Source organism: Phytophthora sojae, assembly GCF_000149755.1.
Source record: "Phytophthora sojae unplaced genomic scaffold PHYSOscaffold_1, whole genome shotgun sequence".
In the NCBI taxonomy this organism is placed as follows: Eukaryota; Oomycota; class Peronosporomycetes; order Peronosporales; family Peronosporaceae; genus Phytophthora; species Phytophthora sojae.
The window spans coordinates 4,506,806-4,528,314 of NW_009258115.1; the positions used below are offsets into that span (position 1 = coordinate 4,506,806).

The window sequence follows — 21,509 nt, forward strand, 5'->3', positions numbered from 1 at the left end:
CCAGCGGAGCCCTTTCCCCGGGTCCAGGCTGAGTGGGGATGAGCACCCGCGGGGGGGGGGGGGGGGGCGGATGGCGCCAGCCGGCGAGCCCGTGATACATGTATCAACCACAGCGCACCAATTTGGCAACAATGACGACAAGGGAGCTCAAGGTATCATGCAGTGCTTGCAGCAGGAGACGACACGGTTGAGCCGAGCGCCCTGTGCGCCGGTGGTAAATGTGCAGTGTATTTAACATCCTGCCCTGCAGCATGCAACCGCTTGCTGCAGCTTACCAGTATGTCGCCGTTGGAGACGTGGTGAAGGCAGCGAAGCAGCCCGCGCCCGACTCTCTCTCTCTCGTGATGGCGTGCGGTTGGCGTCGAGTTGATTCAATCAAATCAACTTGATTGGCGGCGCCTGCCGGCCGAGCCGCGACTCTGCTCTCCGAGGTCACCTCGTGCCGGCGCTCTGCGCCGCGAGTTTCACTTTCGCGCCCTGGCGCTGCGAGCGAGGAAGCTCACGTGCAAATCGCCGAGGGAAAAACCCGCGGAGTGCAGGTGGCCGGCAGCACCACCCCACGTTCGCACGCGGCTCCGAGCACAGCGCCGCTGCCGCGTGACATCAGACGACATCCATCTCATTGAGATTCTCAAGTTGCGGCCGGTGGTGGCGTTGCCGCGTCGTGCGGTCTCCTCGGGCTGCTTCGTTGACCGGGAAAGCGCGGTATCCTACCTGCACATGTACAGACTGGTAGGGCGCGGTCTCCACGTACGTACGTCGGTTGCTCAAGCTGGCAATTGCTCAGTGTGTGCTACAGTATTTCCTTTGTGTACAGTACAAGGTCGCCTAGACTTCGGAAACTTCAATACCAATGCAGCCTGATGAAAGGCGCAGTTCTCGCACATGGCGACGCGAATACGGGCGCAACCAGCTACACATGCTCGACGAGCCGCACTCGTTAATGATGGTACATGCCCAAATGCCAACGAGAGGGAGGGGTTGCAGGCTGCAACTTGCAGCATTAGTTAGTCAGTTTAATCTTCCGCTTCGTTGATGATCTGTCGTTGACAGTCTCGCTTCTCCGTGCGGTCTCTCCTCTCTTCAAGTCGGGGGCTTCGCTTTAGACCTCAGTCCGGACGAAGTCGGCTCCACGCTTGAAGAACTGGGCGACCAGCAGCGCATACTCTTGAAAGAGGGCGATCATGTCGTCGTCCTGTGCCGGGTGTACGGACTTGAGGTGGTCTGTGATGAAGCGCGTCGCGCGCTCACAGTCGCTTTGGGCAGATTGCAGCTGGCACGACAGCCCAGAATGGTCACTAAAACTATCGAGAATATCGTTCAATTCAGCCAGACAAAGCAGAGTGCTGGCTTACCGCTTGCTTGCGTTCTGCGATGCGGTTGACGTTTCCTTTCTGCAGCTCCACCGCCAACTGCGTCCAAGCAGGATTAGTCATTTATGCGATCAATCGGCTGATCAGCCCCCACTCACTGTCCGCTTCGCGTAGTCCACGTCGAGCACGAGTTTCGCACGCTCCTCGACGAGGGACTGGACCTGCTCGAACTCGGCGAGGCGGCGGTCAATCTGCGCCAGAATCTCCTTCTCTACTTGGTCCTGTGCGTACAACAGAATGGCTTTGGGTACTATACTACTCAACAATGACGAGAGCGGCAACCTACGCTGAACGCGAGATAGCAGTCGCGGATCTTGTATCCCTCCGCAGTGACGTCAGCCAGCGCGTCCTGGGAGTCGTCATGGAGGCGGGCCGAGTTGTTGGTGAAGCTGCAGATTGCCATCGACAAGTCTGCTTGAGCCATTGACAACAGGGGTTAACATTCGTGAGCTAAGCAACCCAATAACTCAAGTCATTGCCACACTTACTGACGATACTCTGCGAGTGGGCGAAGAGACCGTCGCGGATTGCCGTTAGCTGGTCGATTGCTGCCTTGGTGCTGTGCTGGGCCTGTGTGAACGTGACATCTCTCGATGGCTCGGCAAAGTGACACGCCACAAGCACGCGCTGGATGAACCTGTTCTTGCGGCTGCGAATGCGCTGCGCCAGACTCTTCTTCGTGGTGAACACGCCGTTGTCGACTAGCCTCACCTCTCGAATCCGCTGCGGCCGCGTGCTGCTGCGGAGCAGATCCTCTTCGCCGAGGACGGGGCAGGAGTCGCTGGCGTCCTCCCGAGGCTGCTCACTGCTCGAGCGAAGGCTTGTTCTGGTAGCTCGGCGACGGAGACCTGAAGACAGCATCAGGGACGGCAGGGCAGGGTCGATGGCTCGATCGGCAGTTGTGGAGCGGATCAACTGGTACTCTTATTTGTCCACACATAATATCGCGCTGCAGGACTTTTCCATTGCTGTGAAATCTGGGCGGACTGCATGGCTCGGCCCCTGAAAGTAATTCCCTTGGTCGCAGAAACTGTCAATACTCGCGGTGGCCAACCTAGCGACCACCGGCGAAACGCACTTGGGTGTTTGCTAGCACGACAACATTGCGCACTCAGAGGCTGCAGCGCAAATTTCATCTGAGCACCCCGTCGTGGGAAGCTATTCGCTCACCACCGTCAAGGAAATTCAACCACGCTCTGCGTGGTGTCGGCAATCCTGTGAGCATCTTCGGGCGCAGGAGCCACTTTCAAGTCCGCCGGCCCCATTGATTGTCTGACCAAGACCGATTGACACGGATCCCTGTTTTACGCATCCTTTCATGACCTCCAATAGTAAATTCATACGATCAAAGCTTGGTTGGGGAGGGGTGTCACTCAAGTAACGGACATTTTGTGCACCGACGTCAAAAATGTGTGGTTGCTGCGTGCACAAAATGTCCAAGTTGCGAGGTGTCCGCCAAGTTAGCTTTTGCTGCGTGGAGCTCTCACTCGATAGTATCGAGTCGATACATTGGCCTTGACTGGCAGCGCTCGCGCAGCATCTGGGCAGGATGGAGGATCGGCTCTCGCTGCTTGAACCTCGGTCCGCCGTCATCCCACACTGCCATTCATCAGTTGGCGGTGTAGCGCGCAGACCTCCGTTGCAGACTTTGCCAGGCTAGAACTATGGGATTTCGTCTGGGTTTCCTCTTCGATGGCGGAGAGGCCAAGGAGCTCGTCCCGCTCAAGCTTCTCTACGTGATCCACTACTTTGCGTTCTCCATGCAGACGTATCTACCGGTGCGTACCCTACCGGTTTGTGAGATATCCCCCGTTGCTAGTTGCTGACCGGGAGGGATGCACATGTACATACAGATCTACTTCGACACGACGGCGAACTTCTCCAAGGCGCAGATCGGCGTGCTGCTTTCCATTCCGTGCATCTGCGCCATTGTGAGTCCACCGGTGTGGGGAGCCATCGCCGATGGGATCCACAACCAGAAGCTGGCGCATACGGTGTGCCTCGTGTCGGCAGCGTTCCTGTTCTTCTCGATCCAGTACGTGACGTCGTTCCCGCTCATGTGCGCGATGGTCTTCATCGCCAACTTCCAGACGCAGCCGTCGTTCTCGCTTCTTGATCATGCGGCGATGGCGTGGCTGGAGCGCGTTGGTGGCGACTACGGCAAGCAGCGTCTGTACGGCGCGGCGGGCTACGGCGCCGGAGGCTACTTTGCCAGTGTGGTGGCGTCGTCCCTTGGCATTGAGTGGTGCTTCAACATGGTGCTCATTCTGTCGAGCGTCTCGCTCTTCCTCCTGCTGACGTACGTCCCGAATATTCAGCACGAGGCTGAGCACCACCAAAAGGGAGAACTACTCAAGAGTATGAAGGCTATTCTGCACCAGCACGACGTGCTTGTGCTCTTCGTGATCGTGATCCTCGCGGGTATTCTAGGGGGGCTTATCGACAATTTTGTCTTTTTGTGTACGACATTGTCTCGATCATTGTTGCAGCGGCGATCGTCTATCAGCATGGCTAACTTGCGTCTGTGTTTGATGTGTAGATTACTTCAACCTGTCGGGCAACAACGCGCACATCGTCGGCGTGGTGATCGCCATCGAGACCATCTCGGAGCTGCCGTTCTTCTTCCACGCCAACAAGATCATCGAGCGCTTCGGTACTCCCAAGTGCGTCTTCGTCAGCTTGATCGCGTACGGCATTCGGATGATCACGTACATGTTCGTGCAGCACCCGTGGCTGGTGCTGCCGGTCGAGGTCCTGCACGGCTTGACCTACGGCTTGCTGCTGGCGGCGTTCACCAATTACATTTACGAGGCGGCCCCCAAGGGCACTGAGGGAACGATGATCGGCGTGCTCTTCGCCGTGCAGCGCGGAATCGGTGGCGGCTTGAGCACGCTCGTCGGCGGGTGGATCTACGGCGCGCTGGGCGGCCGCATGATGTGGGGCATCGCGGGCTTCATCGTGTTCCCGCTGTCGCTGGTGTTCACGGCTGGCTTCGCGTGCCTCGCACGCAGCTACGCAGCACAGAGCCCAACTGCCAGCAAGGAGGACTCGGGCAGCATTACGTCCGACGAGAGCTCGCTGCTCGCCACCTCCGCGGACTACGGCACAACGGACGTCAGCGCGCAGTGCTGAGCAGCGATAGGAGTTGACAGTTTTGATGTAGGAAGACGAGTAGCAGGTGCACCTTTGTACCGCGTTGTCATATAGCGTCTTTGATCCACTGCAATCGCTCGCCTCCCCTCCATCGCACGGACGACATATCGAGCAATCGAAGCGCAGCGCTCCGCTGGAGTTCAGCGTGCGGCAAAACTGACCAGTATGCGAAGATGCAGGCAGAGTGCCCACCAGCCACGTCCAGCGCTGGAGACCAAGTGAGAATCTGCATCTCTTTGCAGGGCGTGTCGAGTTGCACAGCCGGCGTACGAGCAACTCCGCCCGTTACACAAAGTTGAAGTTGCGTGGTCCTGTCTCTGGCTCCTCCGCGATAGTGCCAAGATACCCCCTCGCTAGAGTGACTCATACTGAACCCCAGTCACTCGTGTGCGGTCGTCAGCAAAAAGTTCTGATTCTCGCGTTTCTACGCCACGCTCGCTTCAACTGCCAGACGGACGCCATGCGAGCCCCGAGCGGCTTCAGGTATGCTCGGACCCGTGCTTGCAGCCTTATTTGCGTGGCGGGCCGAGCCGGGCTTGGCGTTGGCATCGCCCGCCAGGCATCGCTGCAGTAGCTGTCTAGCCTGCAGCGCGCGAAGCTCTCTATCTCTATCTATCTCTCAAATTATCACGCGACAACGTGCACGCCAGCGGCGAGTGCGACGGCGCGAATCATCTGAGTGCAGACAGCAGGACTCGGCGTTCGAGGCGCGCGAACCCGTCCATCCGTTCGCAAACCCGGGGGCAAAGACGCCGCGGCGATCTACGCGCCGCTTCCGGGAACCCGAGCGAGTCACTATTCGAAATCCCGGGCCCCAAGCAAGCGTCCCCCCACCAGCCAGCGTCGGATCTTCCGCCAGCCACCGGATCTCCGCCGTTCACATCGGAATTTGCCCCGCAAGCGCGACCAAGCAAACCCCAGCCCAATCCACCGTCTCAGTCCGCAGCCACCCGCTCCTGGAGCCGAAGCCGCTGAGATGTCCGCCCTCCTGCGCCTCATCGAGTTCACCATCGATGGCGGCGAGAGCAAGCGGCTCGTGCCGCTCAAGCTCTTCTTCGCCATCCACTACTGCGCCTTCTCCACGCAGACCTACCTGCCTGTACGTCTTGCCGCCCTGACGTAAACCCCTAGGATCATCCCTATTCTAACTGATATCTTGATACTGCGCGCTGCTTTCAGATCTACTTCGACAACACGGAGCACTTCGACAAGATGCAGATCGGTATCCTGCTGACGCTGCCGTGCGTGTGCGCCATCATCGCGCCGCCCATCTGGGGCGGCGTCGCCGACGTGATCAAGAACCAGAAGCTGGTTCACATCTTCTGCCTGGTCTCGGCCGCTCTCTTCATGTTCTCGCTGCGCTTCGTGTCCACCTTCAACGTCATGTGCATCATGCTCTTCGTGGCCAACTTCCAGACGCAGCCCACGTGGTCGCTGCTAGACCAGACGGCCATGACCATGCTCGTCCACATCGGTGGTGTCTATGGCAAGCAGCGGCTCTACGGCGCCGTGGGCTACGGTATCGGTGGCTACTTCGCCGGTGTCATGGCCGCTGCCATTGGCATTGCCTGGTGCTTCAACATGGTGCTGGGTCTCTCGGTCATCTCGCTCTTCATCCTGCTTCGCTTCATCCCCGCATACCAGCCTGACGAGGAAGGAGCGAAGACGGACTACCTCCAGTCACTCGCCATCATCTGGGACCAACCGGACGTGCTTGTGCTCTACATCGTCGTGCTCCTGGGCGGTATCCTAGGGGGCCTTATTGATAACTTTTTATTTTTGTGTGCGTACAGCGCTCGCTTGTTCATTGCTGCAACGGTGATCGTTTACCGACATCACTAACCTGTGTTTTTGTGTGTTTAATCTGCAGACTACTTCAACCTGTCTGGGAACGACGCGAGACTGGTGGGTGTCATCATCGCCACCGAGACCATCTCGGAGCTGCCGCTCTTCTTCTTCTCCAACAAGATCTTCGAGCGCTTCGGCACGCCCAACTGCATCATCTTCAGCGTCGTGGCTTACGGCGTCCGTATGATCGTCTACACGTACGCGCACAACCCGTGGGTGTGGCTCCCGTTCGAGGCGCTGCACGGCATGACGTTCGGGCTGCTGTGGGCTGCGTTCACCAACTACATCTTCCAGTCGTCGCCCGAGGGCACCGAAGGAACGATGATCGGCCTACTGACCGCTGTGCAGAAGGGCATGGGCGCGGCCTGCTCCACCCTGATGGGCGGCTACGTGTACGAGCACTTCGGCCCGCGTGTCATGTGGGGCATCGGTGCGTTCGTGGTCTTCCCGCTGGCGATCCTGTTCTCGCTCATCTTCTCGTGCCTCGCTCGTGAGTACCCGGAGAAGAGCGCCGCGACCCGCGAGAAGTGGGGCAGCTCGTCCAGTTTGTGCTCGATCGACATCAACGACCGCATTTCCAAGAAGAACGGCTACACGGAGATCGACGGCGTGCCGGACTTGTAATCTTATTCGTCTGCTCGCTTCCTTCCTTCCGCCCCCGCTGCATTTAGAGAATTCACTTTGGCTGTATTTGATGGAGAGAAGAAGAGAGAGTCGGGGGCTATTGCTATCGCGCTCAACATACCAGTAAAAATTCTTAATGGAAGGGGCGAGTGAGTGCATTTGCATGCTAACATAGCGTTGCTATTGTACCTCAACCATTCTTGAAAGCAATCGACTTCAGCTGAAATGTTGGAATGCAGCCTTACTTCCTGAAGTTGACTGGCTTCAAGTTGAGCACATGATGCTCGACAGCATAAGAAATTGCGTTAGCGTTGGCACGCTAGCGCAGCATGCGTTCTTCAGTGTGGCTAATACTTTTTCTTACTTTCTTTGCGGCAGGCGGCTCCCAGCACCCGCGAGCAAATGTGGCTGCAAAGTACAGATCGAGTAAGCTCTCACTCTAGTCGCCTGCCAGCTTGTTGACATCGGCTGCATACAAATACCATACTGGGATGACGTAGCAAACTTATCTAGTGGGTGGTATTCCCTTGAAGAGAAGTTCTAAGTTCTTTACAAAATATTTAAGAGAATGTTGCCAAAGCTTAACTCAAAACGATTTCTAGGTATTGTGCTCGCCACACATTTTGCCTATCTTAGCTCTAAATCGACCGGTATTTGGAGATTTGCGCTCTATTTACCCCAAGTTACGATATATATACCTCGAGTCACTTCTTATTAGACCGAGCATGGAGACGGCACTATCGCTCTCATATTAACCAGCTGGGGTATTTAGCTGGCCTCGTACATGTGTATAGCTCATTAAAGGTGTTGATTGGTCATTTAGGCTAACCCTGGTCGATATATATATATAAATCGACCAGAATGCCCAGTTTTCCGTAGGCGTTCTGAAGGATTTACATATATATCGACCAGGATTTGGTGATACCAAATCCCTTGAGAGCGTGGAAAACCGAGCAGACAAAACGCTTGGCGAGCACAATAATCTTTATATTATAAGCACATGTCATTCTAGTCTCTGTACTAGTCCTACTTTTAGATAATAAATCAAATAGTTTGAACCACTTTTAAATGAGGTTCAAATATAAAGTGTAAAACTGTCGATTTTTTACTTTCAAGTCAAATACGATAATATATAACAAAAAAACTGATGGTTTCTAATGAACTACAGGTATAAGCTTACTATTCCCGATAAGGTTACGGTTACTATCCACTATACGGATATTTCCAATTGTACACAGGCATCTTTGTATGGATGTAAAAATTATGTAGGTTATTTTATCTATATTTTTCGTACATGTTGTGAGGGATTCGCGCAGGCGATTTTTCTGTTTCCGTTTGTAAAAATACATTACGTTGTTTAGTTCTCCACATGACTACACGCCGCTCTGTGCGAAACAAGGTTAAAACACTGCTGGCTAGTACTCTAACAATAATCGATATGTTTTAGTAAAAACTAGGAACTTGCGAGACCAACAGATGACATCGATTCAGTTGCATCATATGTTGCATCTCGACAAATAGATGACAGCAGAGCAAAATCGAAAAGCGCGTGATGAGTCACCATAAGGAAGCCTGGGTGCGCACACCTCAAGATCCAGTGCGGATGTGTTTTGCCTTTGAGGACCAAGATCTGCGAGGCTGGCCGCTGCGCCATTACCAAGTGCAAGCAGCGGTCCCATGCTGCGTGCCCCAAGAAGTCCTGCGAGAGTTTCGCGACGCACGGGGCCGACGGGCAACTCCAGTACTGCCGACGTTGCGTGGACACGGACCGGATGGACCCCGCGGTGATCACTCGCGTCGCGCCCAAGATCCCGTTCGTGTGTGCGGGGGTCAAGTGCACCAAGCCCGGCTGCCGATCCAAGGACCACCGCAAGTGCAAGATGTTCAAGTGCATCCTGCCCGCTGGATACGGCCCCGACAACACGCGGGTGTTCTGCAAGGGGTGCCAGCCCAAGGCCGACGCCAGCAAGGGCGAGAAGAAGCGTCCGGCCAGGTATGGGCAGTTCAACTGCATCCCCACTCACTGTGTGAACTGTGGGCCACCGCTCGGCATGCGGCTCCTACACGTGCGCAACGGGTTCGGTCAGTTCGAGCTGGGCAACGGGACGGCGTGCGTCGCTGAAGCATCGTTCGAGGTCGACGGGGAGAAGCGCTGCAAGGAGCACCGGGACGGCGCAGCGGTGAAAAACCTGAAGCTGTGCACGGAGCCAGGGTGCAAGAAGCTCAAGGTCCAGCGGGGCTACTGCAACTCACACGCGATGCTGTACAAGATTGCAGTCTCCACGTGCTGCGTGGACTGCCTCAAGAAGCCGGAGTTCAAGACGGGGAGCAACGGCGCGGAGGTTGGTCGCCTGTGCATGCCCTGCACGGAAGCTCGCATCGAGTTGTGTGAAGATTTTCGCTGGTGGAGGATCGGTGTATACTGGTACGTGAACGGTGATGTGGTGAGCGCCAAGTACGACCCCGAAGGTGGAACCCCTCTCTAAGTGTAAGGATCTGTGCGGGCACCCGGAGATGCGCGACATCGCCAACCACAGGTGCAGCGAGCCGGGGTGCAAGACGACCGCCGGATTCGGGATTGAGTGGGAAACCCCCAGCATTGCGTGCGCCACCGCACCTCCGACGAGGTGAACGCCACCAATTTGGTGCGCGTCGAGCCCGGGTGTAAGACCAAGGCAAGCAACGGGACGGTTCAAGGCCAGCCGAAGCACTGCGCGCGCCACCGGCAGCCCGGCGAGAAGGACGTCATTAACAAGCGCTGTCCAAACTGCACCGTGATGCTCCAGAGCCAGACCAAGCTCTACCAGCCCTACTGCTTTCGGTGCTTCCTCGTGCTGAACCCGACGGTCGAGGTGTCCCGACAGTACCTCGTCAAGGAAGAGGCGTTCATGGAAGAGCTGACCGACAGCATTCCCGATAATGACCCTGAACAAGACGATCGCTGGTGGTTCCTCGCCCCGCCGACCAGATGACTACGTCAATTGCGCAACGCACGCGGTTATCGTGGAGATCGACAGGGTTCAACAGGCTGAGTACGACCCCAAAAATGAGGTTAAGCGCATGGAGGAGATTTTCAAGGACGTCAACAAGAAGCAGATCGTCTCCATCCGGCTGAACCCCGATGCTTACAAGACCCGCGACGGCGTGACGGTGCCGTCGATCTTCAAGCGGACGTTGAAGGGGACCGAGCGCGACACGGCTGAATTTGATCGTCGCTTCAGCGCGCTGTTAGCTGAAGTGCACCGGGCGATTGACACACCACCCAAGACACCGTCCAAGACCGACGGGCAACCAATCGTGAAGCTGATAAAGTATTTCGTCAGCTGTCAGGGTCATTCTTCCACCCAAGTAGGCTGATGCACTTTGTTGTCGCAACAGAAAATTAACTCAAGTTGGTATTCGTAAAGCTAGCGAACTTTTCACAATCGTCAATCACATTAACAATTTGTATGCCTCTTGTATTACTCTGTAGTAGTGTCAACTACATCTTTTATCTGAAGCCTTAACAAAATTCGCGTACAATACGTCGTTTTACGTGTTATAGAAGTAAATCGAAGCTACACTTTGGATATCCAAAACTGAAAATGCTGGAAGAGGTATTAGACTTAAGCTTATAGCTTCTCTCACAAACAGCATGTACTTATGTATCAGCAAAAATCAGCGCAACCCTGACGTGTAGAGGTACATAGGACATTCAAATATCTGCTGGTTACTATCAACTACTTGATTTCAACAACCTTCGAAATAATCAAGCAATTCTATCCCAAATCTTGACTATAAACACCTTTGGGTAAATATTAAACATATTTTTGTTATTTTCGTCGATTTTGCACTAAATGCGCTGTTTTTATTTTGCTTTAGTGATGGTCTTGCCAGAAACGTTCCGAAGAACACTAATAAAACACTTTATGTTGAATTATTTCAACATATTTTTACAAATTATTTCTATAATTATTTTAAACATATTTTTTGGGATATGGTTAAGAGTAAACACATTCAAACGTACCAAATCTTCGCACTTACTGTCACGCGGACGCATACAATATACGCAACAGAGTGTCAGTACAATTTCCTTTCAGGAAGTACCCAATGGTGTTGGAACTTGATAAAACCTAAACCTACCTCCTCAAATCCAAACAAGCCGTTGAAACGACCAGTAACTAGCACGAAAAAACATGACTCAGCAAATCATATGTGCGATGAACATAAACATGAATTCGCCGATGATATTTAGGCCATTATAAATTTAGAGATAGCGATTTACTTACACCGTTTCCTGCTTTGCAATTTTTGCAGCTATCTGGGAACCTACTACCAAAGCTATATATATATAGCGGCTATGATACAGCTGTACACTATAAACTACATAACGTAACATTCATCAAGTTGAATCAAGGTGATTTGAAAACAACTCTCCAGATGATGATGATACTATTATTCTATTCAATACGCACAAAAATGAAGATTTATACCAAAATACACTGAAAACTACGAGTTCAAATCTATAAGTAGGAGGAAGTCACACAGAAAATGCTATCATAATTTATGGGAGTACGCGTTCAGATGTGTAAGTACGAGGCTGTACTCGAACATTTTGGTATGGCCTCGTACTTTCAGTATGATTATTTTGTTTGGGTATGAAATCGTGTTTTCTCGTATGATTCACTCCGTACTTTAAACCGATAAAAAAACATGCCGATAACAGAAAGTTAATAAATGCAACTTTGATTCTGTCATGCCCTGATTCATCTAATAACACCAAATAACCCTCACATGCTGTTCCTGCACGACCATACAATTCCTAATTTAGATATTCGACTTTCTTGGATCTAAAATGTCTCACGGCAGCCGTTTTGAAACCAAATATGAGGTTTGGGCTATTTGCATCCAAACGTCTTGATACTGTCTTTGATCAATTACTATTGAGATGATATTTCAGACGAAGTAAGCTCAACATAGCACCCAAACAATAAAAAATAACAGGTTGACTTTTTTCCGGTTGTTCTCGTACAAATCATTCCTGGCTTAACCTCATTTTTGGGGTCGTACTCAGCCTGTTGAACCCTGTCGATCTCCACGATAACCGCGTGCGTTGCGCAATTGACGTAGTCATCTGGTCGGCGGGGCGAGGAACCACCAGCGATCGTCTTGTTCAGGGTCATTATCGGGAATGCTGTCGGTCAGCTCTTCCATGAACGCCTCTTCCTTGACGAGGTACTGTCGGGACACCTCGACCGTCGGGTTCAGCACGAGGAAGCACCGAAAGCAGTAGGGCTGGTAGAGCTTGGTCTGGCTCTGGAGCATCACGGTGCAGTTTGGACAGCGCTTGTTAATGACGTCCTTCTCGCCGGGCTGCCGGTGGCGCGCGCAGTGCTTCGGCTGGCCTTGAACCGTCCCGTTGCTTGCCTTGGTCTTACACCCGGGCTCGACGCGCACCAAATTGGTGGCGTTCACCTCGTCGGAGGTGCGGTGGCGCACGCAATGCTGGGGGTTTCCCACTCAATCCCGAATCCGGCGGTCGTCTTGCACCCCGGCTCGCTGCACCTGTGGTTGGCGATGTCGCGCATCTCCGGGTGCCCGCACAGATCCTTACACTTGACGCAGTAGAGAGGGGTTCCACCTTCGGGGTCGTACTTGGCGCTCACCACATCACCGTTCACGTACCAGTATACACCGATCCTCCACCAGCGAAAATTTTCACACAACTCGATGCGAGCTTCCGTGCAGGGCATGCACAGGCGACCAACCTCCGCGCCGTTGCTCCCCGTCTTGAACTCCGGCTTCTTGAGGCAGTCCACGCAGCACGTGGAGACTGCAATCTTGTACAGCATCGCGTGTGAGTTGCAGTAGCCCCGCTGGACCTTGAGCTTCTTGCACCCTGGCTCCGTGCACAGCTTCAGGTTTTTCACCGCTGCGCCGTCCCGGTGCTCCTTGCAGCGCTTCTCCCCGTCGACCTCGAACGATGCTTCAGCGACGCACGCCGTCCCGTTGCCCAGCTCGAACTGACCGAACCCGTTGCGCACGTGTAGGAGCCGCATGCCGAGCGGTGGCCCACAGTTCACACAGTGAGTGGGGATGCAGTTGAACTGCCCATACCTGGCCGGACGCTTCTTCTCGCCCTTGCTGGCGTCGGCCTTGGGCTGGCACCCCTTGCAGAACACCCGCGTGTTGTCGGGGCCGTATCCAGCGGGCAGGATGCACTTGAACATCTTGCACTTGCGGTGGTCCTTGGATCGGCAGCCGGGCTTGGTGCACTTGACCCCCGCACACACGAACGGGATCTTGGGCGCGACGCGAGTGATCACCGCGGGGTCCATCCGGTCCGTGTCCACGCAACGTCGGCAGTACTGGAGTTGCCCGTCGGCCCCGTGCGTCGCGAAACTCTCGCAGGACTTCTTGGGGCACGCAGCATGGGACCGCTGCTTGCACTTGGTAATGGCGCAGCGGCCAGCCTCGCAGATCTTGGTCCTCAAAGGCAAAACACATCCGCACTGGATCTTGAGGTGTGCGCACCCAGGCTTCCTTATGGTGACTCATCACGCGCTTTTCGATTTTGCTCTGCTGTCATCTATTTGTCGAGATGCAACATATGATGCAACTGAATCGATGTCATCTGTTGGTCTCGCAAGTTCCTAGTTTTTACTAAAACATATCGATTATTGTTAGAGTACTAGCCAGCAGTGTTTTAACCTTGTTTCGCACAGAGCGGCGTGTAGTCATGTGGAGAACTAAACAACGTAATGTATTTTTACAAACGGAAACAGAAAAATCGCCTGCGCGAATCCCTCACAACATGTACGAAAAATATAGATAAAATAACCTACATAATTTTTACATCCATACAAAGATGCCTGTGTACAATTGGAAATATCCGTATAGTGGATAGTAACCGTAACCTTATCGGGAATAGTAAGCTTATACCTGTAGTTCATTAGAAACCATCAGTTTTTTTGTTATATATATCGTATTTGACTTGAAAGTAAAAAATCGACAGTTTTACACTTTATATTTGAACCTCATTTAAAAGTGGTTCAAACTATTTGATTTATTATCTAAAAGTAGGACTAGTACAGAGACTAGAATGACATGTGCTTATAATATAAAGATTATTGTGCTCGCCAAGCGTTTTGTCTGCTCGGTTTTCCACGCTCTCAAGGGATTTGGTATCACCAAATCCTGGTCGATATATATGTAAATCCTTCAGAACGCCTACGGAAAACTGGGCATTCTGGTCGATTTATATATATATATCGACCAGGGTTAGCCTAAATGACCAATCAACACCTTTAATGAGCTATACACATGTACGAGGCCAGCTAAATACCCCAGCTGGTTAATATGAGAGCGATAGTGCCGTCTCCATGCTCGGTCTAATAAGAAGTGACTCGAGGTATATATATCGTAACTTGGGGTAAATAGAGCGCAAATCTCCAAATACCGGTCGATTTAGAGCTAAGATAGGCAAAATGTGTGGCGAGCACAATACCTAGAAATCGTTTTGAGTTAAGCTTTGGCAACATTCTCTTAAATATTTTGTAAAGAACTTAGAACTTCTCTTCAAGGGAATACCACCCACTAGATAAGTTTGCTACGTCATCCCAGTATGGTATTTGTATGCAGCCGATGTCAACAAGCTGGCAGGCGACTAGAGTGAGAGCTTACTCGATCTGTACTTTGCAGCCACATTTGCTCGCGGGTGCTGGGAGCCGCCTGCCGCAAAGAAAGTAAGAAAAAGTATTAGCCACACTGAAGAACGCATGCTGCGCTAGCGTGCCAACGCTAACGCAATTTCTTATGCTGTCGAGCATCATGTGCTCAACTTGAAGCCAGTCAACTTCAGGAAGTAAGGCTGCATTCCAACATTTCAGCTGAAGTCGATTGCTTTCAAGAATGGTTGAGGTACAATAGCAACGCTATGTTAGCATGCAAATGCACTCACTCGCCCCTTCCATTAAGAATTTTTACTGGTATGTTGAGCGCGATAGCAATAGCCCCCGACTCTCTCTTCTTCTCTCCATCAAATACAGCCAAAGTGAATTCTCTAAATGCAGCGGGGGCGGAAGGAAGGAAGCGAGCAGACGAATAAGATTACAAGTCCGGCACGCCGTCGATCTCCGTGTAGCCGTTCTTCTTGGAAATGCGGTCGTTGATGTCGATCGAGCACAAACTGGACGAGCTGCCCCACTTCTCGCGGGTCGCGGCGCTCTTCTCCGGGTACTCACGAGCGAGGCACGAGAAGATGAGCGAGAACAGGATCGCCAGCGGGAAGACCACGAACGCACCGATGCCCCACATGACACGCGGGCCGAAGTGCTCGTACACGTAGCCGCCCATCAGGGTGGAGCAGGCCGCGCCCATGCCCTTCTGCACAGCGGTCAGTAGGCCGATCATCGTTCCTTCGGTGCCCTCGGGCGACGACTGGAAGATGTAGTTGGTGAACGCAGCCCACAGCAGCCCGAACGTCATGCCGTGCAGCGCCTCGAACGGGAGCCACACCCACGGGTTGTGCGCGTACGTGTAGACGATCATACGGACGCCGTAAGCCACGACGCTGAAGATGATGCAGTTGGGCGTGCCGAAGCGCTCGAAGATCTTGTTGGAGAAGAAGAAGAGCAGCGGTGGAGATGATGATGGTGATGATGACACCCGCTAGCTTCATTATCGTAATTCGCGTTGCTTGACTATATTGTTTTTGTTCATGAATCTTCGGGAGCGCCGCCAATAGATGCACATGTACGAGGAGAACGTGTGGACACATCAGCCGATGACTCGTAGGATCCGACGGCGACAGGAGAGCCGGCGGCAGCCGGGCTCTGGGTACACCAATGGCTGGTCAGGGAGACCCAAGTATACTGAGATCAAGTCAAGCGGAACCCGGGAGTAATCCGTCTGATGAGAGGCACCAACGAGCACAAGAAGAACAAGAAGGACAGCAGGAGGGGAAGACTAGAGAGTAGTTTGAGAGACGATAACATTTAATCTCACTTCGGAATTCGCCCCCTCAACCACAAGCTACAAACCAACAGGTTAACAGCCGCAACAAGCTCAAGCCCTCCCCGACGACCGACATGACGACGTCCAACAAGAAGGCCGAAGTCATCCTGGGAAGTGACAATTACTTCCTCTGGGAGTTCGCGATGCGTATGACGCTCGCGAGGAAGGGGCTGCTGGCGCACGTCCAAGTGGTGAAGGACCCAACGGAGATGACGGAGGCCTGGATGCTCAACGACATGAAGGCGCTCGGTCTGATCGCTCAAGGCGTGGCTGTGGAACACCACACGAAGATTCGGTCGACGACGTCGGCTATCCAAGCCTGGAATACTCTATGCGAGTTCTACAACCGGACGACGATGCATAATCGTGTCACGATGACTCGTCGGCTCCACGAGTTCAAGATGAAGGACGGTGCGACGATGGCGAAGCACCTGGACAAGTTCGACGAGCTCATCGTGGGCCTCCAGATGCTTGGAGAGCCGCTCGATGACTCCCGACAACTCGTCATCCTGCTGAGCAGCTTGTCGGCGGAGTACGAGTTGATCGCATCCATCATCGAGAACTCGAAGGACGTGACCCTCATCGAGGTGTGCTCAAGGAGTACGAGCGGCAGGAGAAGAAGGAGACCACGGAGCGCGCGTTGAAGGCTACCTCGTTCGGAGGTAGGGGCCAGAACGGGAAGTTCGGCAAGGGCGGCAAGGCATTCGGCCGCAAGCGCAACGACGGACGAAAGGTCGGTGGCTTCAAGGGCAAGTGCTTCAACTGTGACCAAGTGGGGCACATGAAGCGGACTGCCCGGAAAAGGCAAATGGAGACACCGCCGAAGACTCGGTGTTCGCTGTGGCGGAAAATCCATCAGCGGGTTGGCTGATCGATAGTGGGGCGACGGCTCACATGACGCCTCACCGCGATGACTTGTTCGAGTACAACGAGTCGTCGGCGGACATGTATGTGACAATCGCGGACGGGAAGAAGATCCGCGTGGCAGGGAAAGGGTCGGTGCGCCTAACGGGCATCGACGGCAAGCGCATCAAGATGGTGGAGGTGCTCCACATCCCCGGACTCGACCGGCGACTACTCTCGGTTGGGAGGTTGGCTGAACGCGGCATGAGTGTCGAGTTCCAGCGGAAGTCGTGCGTCATCTGGGACAAGACGAAGGCGATCGCTTCGGGGAAGAAGGTCGGCAAGGCGTACTTGCTGGACTGCCAGCAGGAGATGGCGTATTACACCGAGTACTCGGGAGTCGACGGAAAGTGGGAGCTATGGCACGCTCGTATGGGACACTTGAACGGAGACGCTATGGCGAAGACCCGCGAGGCGACGGACGGGCTCCCGACGACTCAACAGCAGACGAAGACCCTGTGCGGAGGATGCATGAAATGCAAGCAGACGATCGCACATTTCCCGTCGCGGTCGACGTCGGCGACGACTCGACCGCTGGAACTAGTTCATACGGCCGTGATGGGTCCTATGAAGACGAAGTCCAAGGGCGGAGCGAGGTATGTGCTCAGTTTTGTCGACGACAACTCTCGACAAGTCGTGGTGTACTTCTTGACCAAGAAGAGCGAGGTCGTGACCAAGTTCAAGTCGTTCATGAAGCTGTACGAGAACCAGTGGGGACAGCGCATTAAATGCCTGCACTCGGACAACGGCACTGAGTTCGTGAACACGCCGATGACTGAGATCTGCCGGGTGAATGGGATTATGCATCAGAAGACGGTCCCGTATAGCCCCCAGCAGAACGGCGTGGCGGAGCGGATGAACCGCACGATCATGGAGAAGGCTCGAAGCATGCTACACTACAAGGGCGTGGTTTCGATATGGTGGGCAGAGGCGGTCAGCACTGCTGTCTACCTGATCAACCGGTCGACGAACAGCATGCACCCGACCAAGACTCCGTACGAGTTGACGTTCAAGTCAAAGCCTCGGCTGGATCATCTTCGAGTCTTCGGGTCGATGGGTTACGCTCATGTCGACAAGTCGCGACGCACGAAGTTGGAGCCGAAAAGCTTCAAATGTATGTTTCTTGGGTACGCCGACGACTCAAAAGGCTACCGAGTGTACGACTTGGAGTCGAACAAGGTGAAGGTGTCCAGGTCGGTGAAGCTGGACGAGCGCGAGGTGAACGGCATCTACGACATGGCGCCCAGCGAGAACTCGCCGATCATTGAGTTGACGGAAGATGCCGAGGATGCGGCACTGCCCGAGGAGATACAACGACCTGCCGCCGACGAGCCGATGGAATCAGTGGAAGAGACCGTCGAGGACACGGAGATGCATGAAGTGGAGACGTCGGAGCCATCCATGCAGGAGCTGACAACGTACCGACGACTCGCGAGACCGGTATTGAATGATGACATGGTCTTCCACCCCGAGTCGGAACGGACCCGGCGCGCCCGAGAACCGGTACTACTACTTGGAGATGGTTCCGCAGACGGTGAGGAGTCGAAAGAAGATGGTCCCGATGACTCGGACAACGATGATCACTTCTGGTCACCGTCTCCAAAGCGACCCAGGGTGGACGAAGACAGCCTATTGGCTGAGGCGGTGCTGGCCTACGCCGCAGACGTCGGCGATGCCAATGACGCACCCACCATATCAGCAGGCCATGCAGAGTGACGAGTCGTCGGAGTGGGTGAAGGCAATGAATGCGGAGCTCAAGGCACACGCGGACAACGGATCATGGACGCTGGTCCGTCGGACACCGAGTGCTCGACCGATCGGTTGTCGCTGGGTGTTCGCAAAGAAACGCGACGAGCACGGCCGAGTCATCCGGTATAAGGCCCGCCTGGTGGCGAAAGGGTTTAAGCAGAAGTATGGCGTGGACTTCTTCGAGACGTACTCGCCCGTGGCCAACATGAACTCGATCCGAGTGGTGTTGTCGGTTGTGGTGGCCGAGGCGTACATCACCGAGCAGCTGGATGCGGACACCGCCTTTCTCAACAGCGGGCTGGTGGAGCGCGTCTACATGGAGGTGCCCTACGGAATCATCAACGCGAAGAACATGATGTGTCGGCTGCAGAAGGCGATCTATGGTCTGAAGCAGGCGGTAAATGCCTGGCATAAGACCATCCACCGAGTCTTCGTGGGCATCGGATTTCGGAGCTGCGGCGGTGACCAGTGCGTATACGTCAAGGGCGAGAAGGGCAGGTTCGTGTACGTCTGCCTGTACGTGGACGATATGACCATCGCAGCCAAGACGAGCAGCGAGATCCAGGAAGTCAAGGTGGCGCTCAAGAATGCGTTTAAGATGAAGGAGTTGGGCGAGGCCAAGTTCATTCTCGGTATGGAGATCGACCATGACTCATCGGCGAAGACTCTCATGATCAAGCAGACTCGATACATTGATGATGTGGTGAAGCGGTTCAACCAGCAGGACGCCAAGGTGGTGGTGAACCCGTGCGAGTCGGGCATGAAGTTGTCGAAGACTCAGTCGCCGATGACTCAGAAGGAACGTGAGGAAATGCAGGCGAAGCCCTACCGAGCACTCATTGGCTGTTTGCTGTACGTTACAACGTGCACCAGACCTGATGTGGCGTACATCGTGACCCAGTTGTCGCGCTTCCTCGAGAACCCCGGGCAGCAGCACTGGAAGGCTGCCATCCGCGTGCTCAGGTACCTGAAGAGCACCCGAGACATCGGCATCGCCTACAATGGGAACGCGAAGAAGGTCGAGGTGACGGCGTACACCGACGCCGACTGGGGCAGCAATCTCGACGACCGACGCTCGGTGTCGGGCATCATGGTGATGATTAGCGGGGCGCCGGTGGTCTTCAAGTCGAAGTACCAGCGCACGGTGGCGCTCAGCTCGGCGGAGGCCGAGTACATGGCGCTGAGCCTGTGCACGCAGGAGGTGCTGTGGACCCGCGCCATGCTCAAGGACATGGGTCCCGAGCAAGTGGGAGCTACCCAAGTATGGGAGGACAACCAGGGCGCGATCGCTCTCGCAAGCAACGCTGGCTACAACGCGAGGACCAAGCACGTGGACATCAAGCATCACTTCATCCGCGAAAATGTGTCCCGAGGACTCATCGTCGTCAACTACGTGCCGACGGAGGACCAGCTCGCGGACATGCTTACCAAGGCGTTGGGGACGAAGAGGCTCAAGTACCTGATCAGCGCAAGCGGAATCGTCGGGACGGTCGTGCAGCATTAGCGGCGAGTGGGAGTGTTCATAAGTCTTCGGGAGCGCCGCCAATAGATGCACATGTACGAGGAGAACGTGTGGACACATCAGCCGATGACTCGTAGGATCCGACGGCGACAGGGGAGCCGGCGGCAGCCGGGCTCTGGGTACACCAATGGCTGGTCAGGGAGACCCAAGTATACTGAGATCAAGTCAAGCGGAACCCGGGAGTAATCCGTCTGATGAGAGGCACCAACGAGCACAAGAAGAACAAGAAGGAAAGCAGGAGGGGAAGACTAGAGAGTAGTTTGAGAGACGATAACATTTAATCTCACTTCGGAATTTGCCCCCTCAACCACAATCTACAAACCAACAGTTTTGCCCAGGATCAATCGCCTACTGCTTTACCTCTCTTCTTCCCACTGCTGTCAATTACCAGTGTTTTTCGTCGTCGCCGCTTGCAACTTCTCCATTTTTGTGAACTTGCTATCTTTCTAGTAAAGATGCTTCGTGTAATCACTCTCTTTAGTCTGTTGATCCCCTCTTCCATCAGCGACCAGACGTCCTCGCTCGTGGATTTGCTTCTCCTCTTCAGGCGTAAGTCTGAGTTCACGCAGCCAACGATCGGAGTTAGCGTTCCATACTACTTATCTAATAGTATACGATACGAATCTTTTCAGCATCATTTGGTCATTCGCAGCTGATTTTGGTTGATCCGTGGGAAGCGTGTCTTGATCGTTTGCCCCCGCGATTCCACCATTCGATCCACTCACCAAGAATCTGGTAGCGAACTCCTGCAAGGTCTGACGAAACATTGAGTCGATATTGTCGTCTACCCAACTTCTTGGGGGCTGTGCTCGAACAGCGCGGTCGTTTCCTTATGCGGTATTCTGCACTGCTCGGTTGACGTTTTGACAGCACCCACATTCTTCTCTTTCTCTAGCTGCTGGCTGCGATGCATGTATTTATCTGCAAACTTTAACATCCATTTGAACACACGTACAGGACAGCACAACAAATAATGAGCGTGTGCATACTAACAAGACAACGCATCTACTCACCTCCTTGCCAAGTTTCTCCAGTTCCATGTACTTGGCCTCAAGATCGCTAATCAGCAGCGTCCACCCTGCAAGCTTGTCCGCCATGACACCCTTGACATATGCAACCGCACTATCAATAGCGGTTTTTATCTCCTCTTCTAGCATTGTCCCGTCAAGCCGATACATGACTTGCCGACCTAATTCCTCTCGAGCCGCATAGGTGACTTCGTTCAGTATTTGACGCATTTCAATCATGTATCGTCGGTTCATTTCGTCTGTCAGTTGATCCTTGTGTTGGTCTAGCTCAGACGGGAAGTCAAACACCCCAAGTGTGTCCACGGTTCCAGCTTT

At 53.9% G+C, this 21,509-nt stretch overlaps 6 protein-coding genes across 6 annotated transcripts; 3 read left to right on the top strand and 3 right to left on the bottom strand.

Annotated features, from left to right (window-relative positions):
• Positions 1–1,102: 1,102 nt before the first annotated feature.
• On the bottom strand, positions 1,103–2,234 carry PHYSODRAFT_475627 (hypothetical protein; the record flags this gene model as incomplete). The annotated part of the gene is made up of 5 exons (XM_009516757.1): positions 1,103–1,273; positions 1,356–1,412; positions 1,472–1,614; positions 1,644–1,787; positions 1,862–2,234. 5 exons carry the CDS (start codon positions 2,232–2,234, stop codon positions 1,103–1,105), a joined length of 888 nt encoding a protein of 295 aa, XP_009515052.1.
• Positions 2,235–3,214: 980 nt separating this feature from the next.
• Positions 3,215–4,505, top strand: PHYSODRAFT_475771 (hypothetical protein; the record flags this gene model as incomplete). Its single annotated transcript, XM_009516758.1, has 3 exons — positions 3,215–3,600; positions 3,649–3,781; positions 3,972–4,505. The coding sequence occupies 3 exons, from the start codon at positions 3,215–3,217 to the stop codon at positions 4,503–4,505; spliced, it is 1,053 nt and encodes a 350-aa protein (XP_009515053.1).
• A 997-nt stretch (positions 4,506–5,502) lies between these two features.
• Positions 5,503–6,998, top strand: PHYSODRAFT_554181 (hypothetical protein; the record flags this gene model as incomplete). Its single annotated transcript, XM_009516759.1, has 3 exons — positions 5,503–5,625; positions 5,706–6,309; positions 6,397–6,998. 3 exons carry the CDS (start codon positions 5,503–5,505, stop codon positions 6,996–6,998), a joined length of 1,329 nt encoding a protein of 442 aa, XP_009515054.1.
• Positions 6,999–9,595: 2,597 nt separating this feature from the next.
• On the top strand, positions 9,596–9,970 carry PHYSODRAFT_263214 (hypothetical protein; the record flags this gene model as incomplete). Its single annotated transcript, XM_009516760.1, has 1 exon — positions 9,596–9,970. A coding segment is annotated over one exon (375 nt), but the record flags the coding sequence as incomplete, so codon positions are not given.
• Positions 9,971–12,107: 2,137 nt separating this feature from the next.
• Positions 12,108–13,315, bottom strand: PHYSODRAFT_293508 (hypothetical protein; the record flags this gene model as incomplete). The annotated part of the gene is made up of 2 exons (XM_009516761.1): positions 12,108–12,496; positions 12,592–13,315. 2 exons carry the CDS (start codon positions 13,313–13,315, stop codon positions 12,108–12,110), a joined length of 1,113 nt encoding a protein of 370 aa, XP_009515056.1.
• Positions 13,316–15,086: 1,771 nt separating this feature from the next.
• On the bottom strand, positions 15,087–21,263 carry PHYSODRAFT_263217 (hypothetical protein; the record flags this gene model as incomplete). The annotated part of the gene is made up of 3 exons (XM_009516762.1): positions 15,087–15,647; positions 20,892–20,921; positions 21,180–21,263. The coding sequence occupies 3 exons, from the start codon at positions 21,261–21,263 to the stop codon at positions 15,087–15,089; spliced, it is 675 nt and encodes a 224-aa protein (XP_009515057.1).
• Positions 21,264–21,509: the final 246 nt, after the last annotated feature.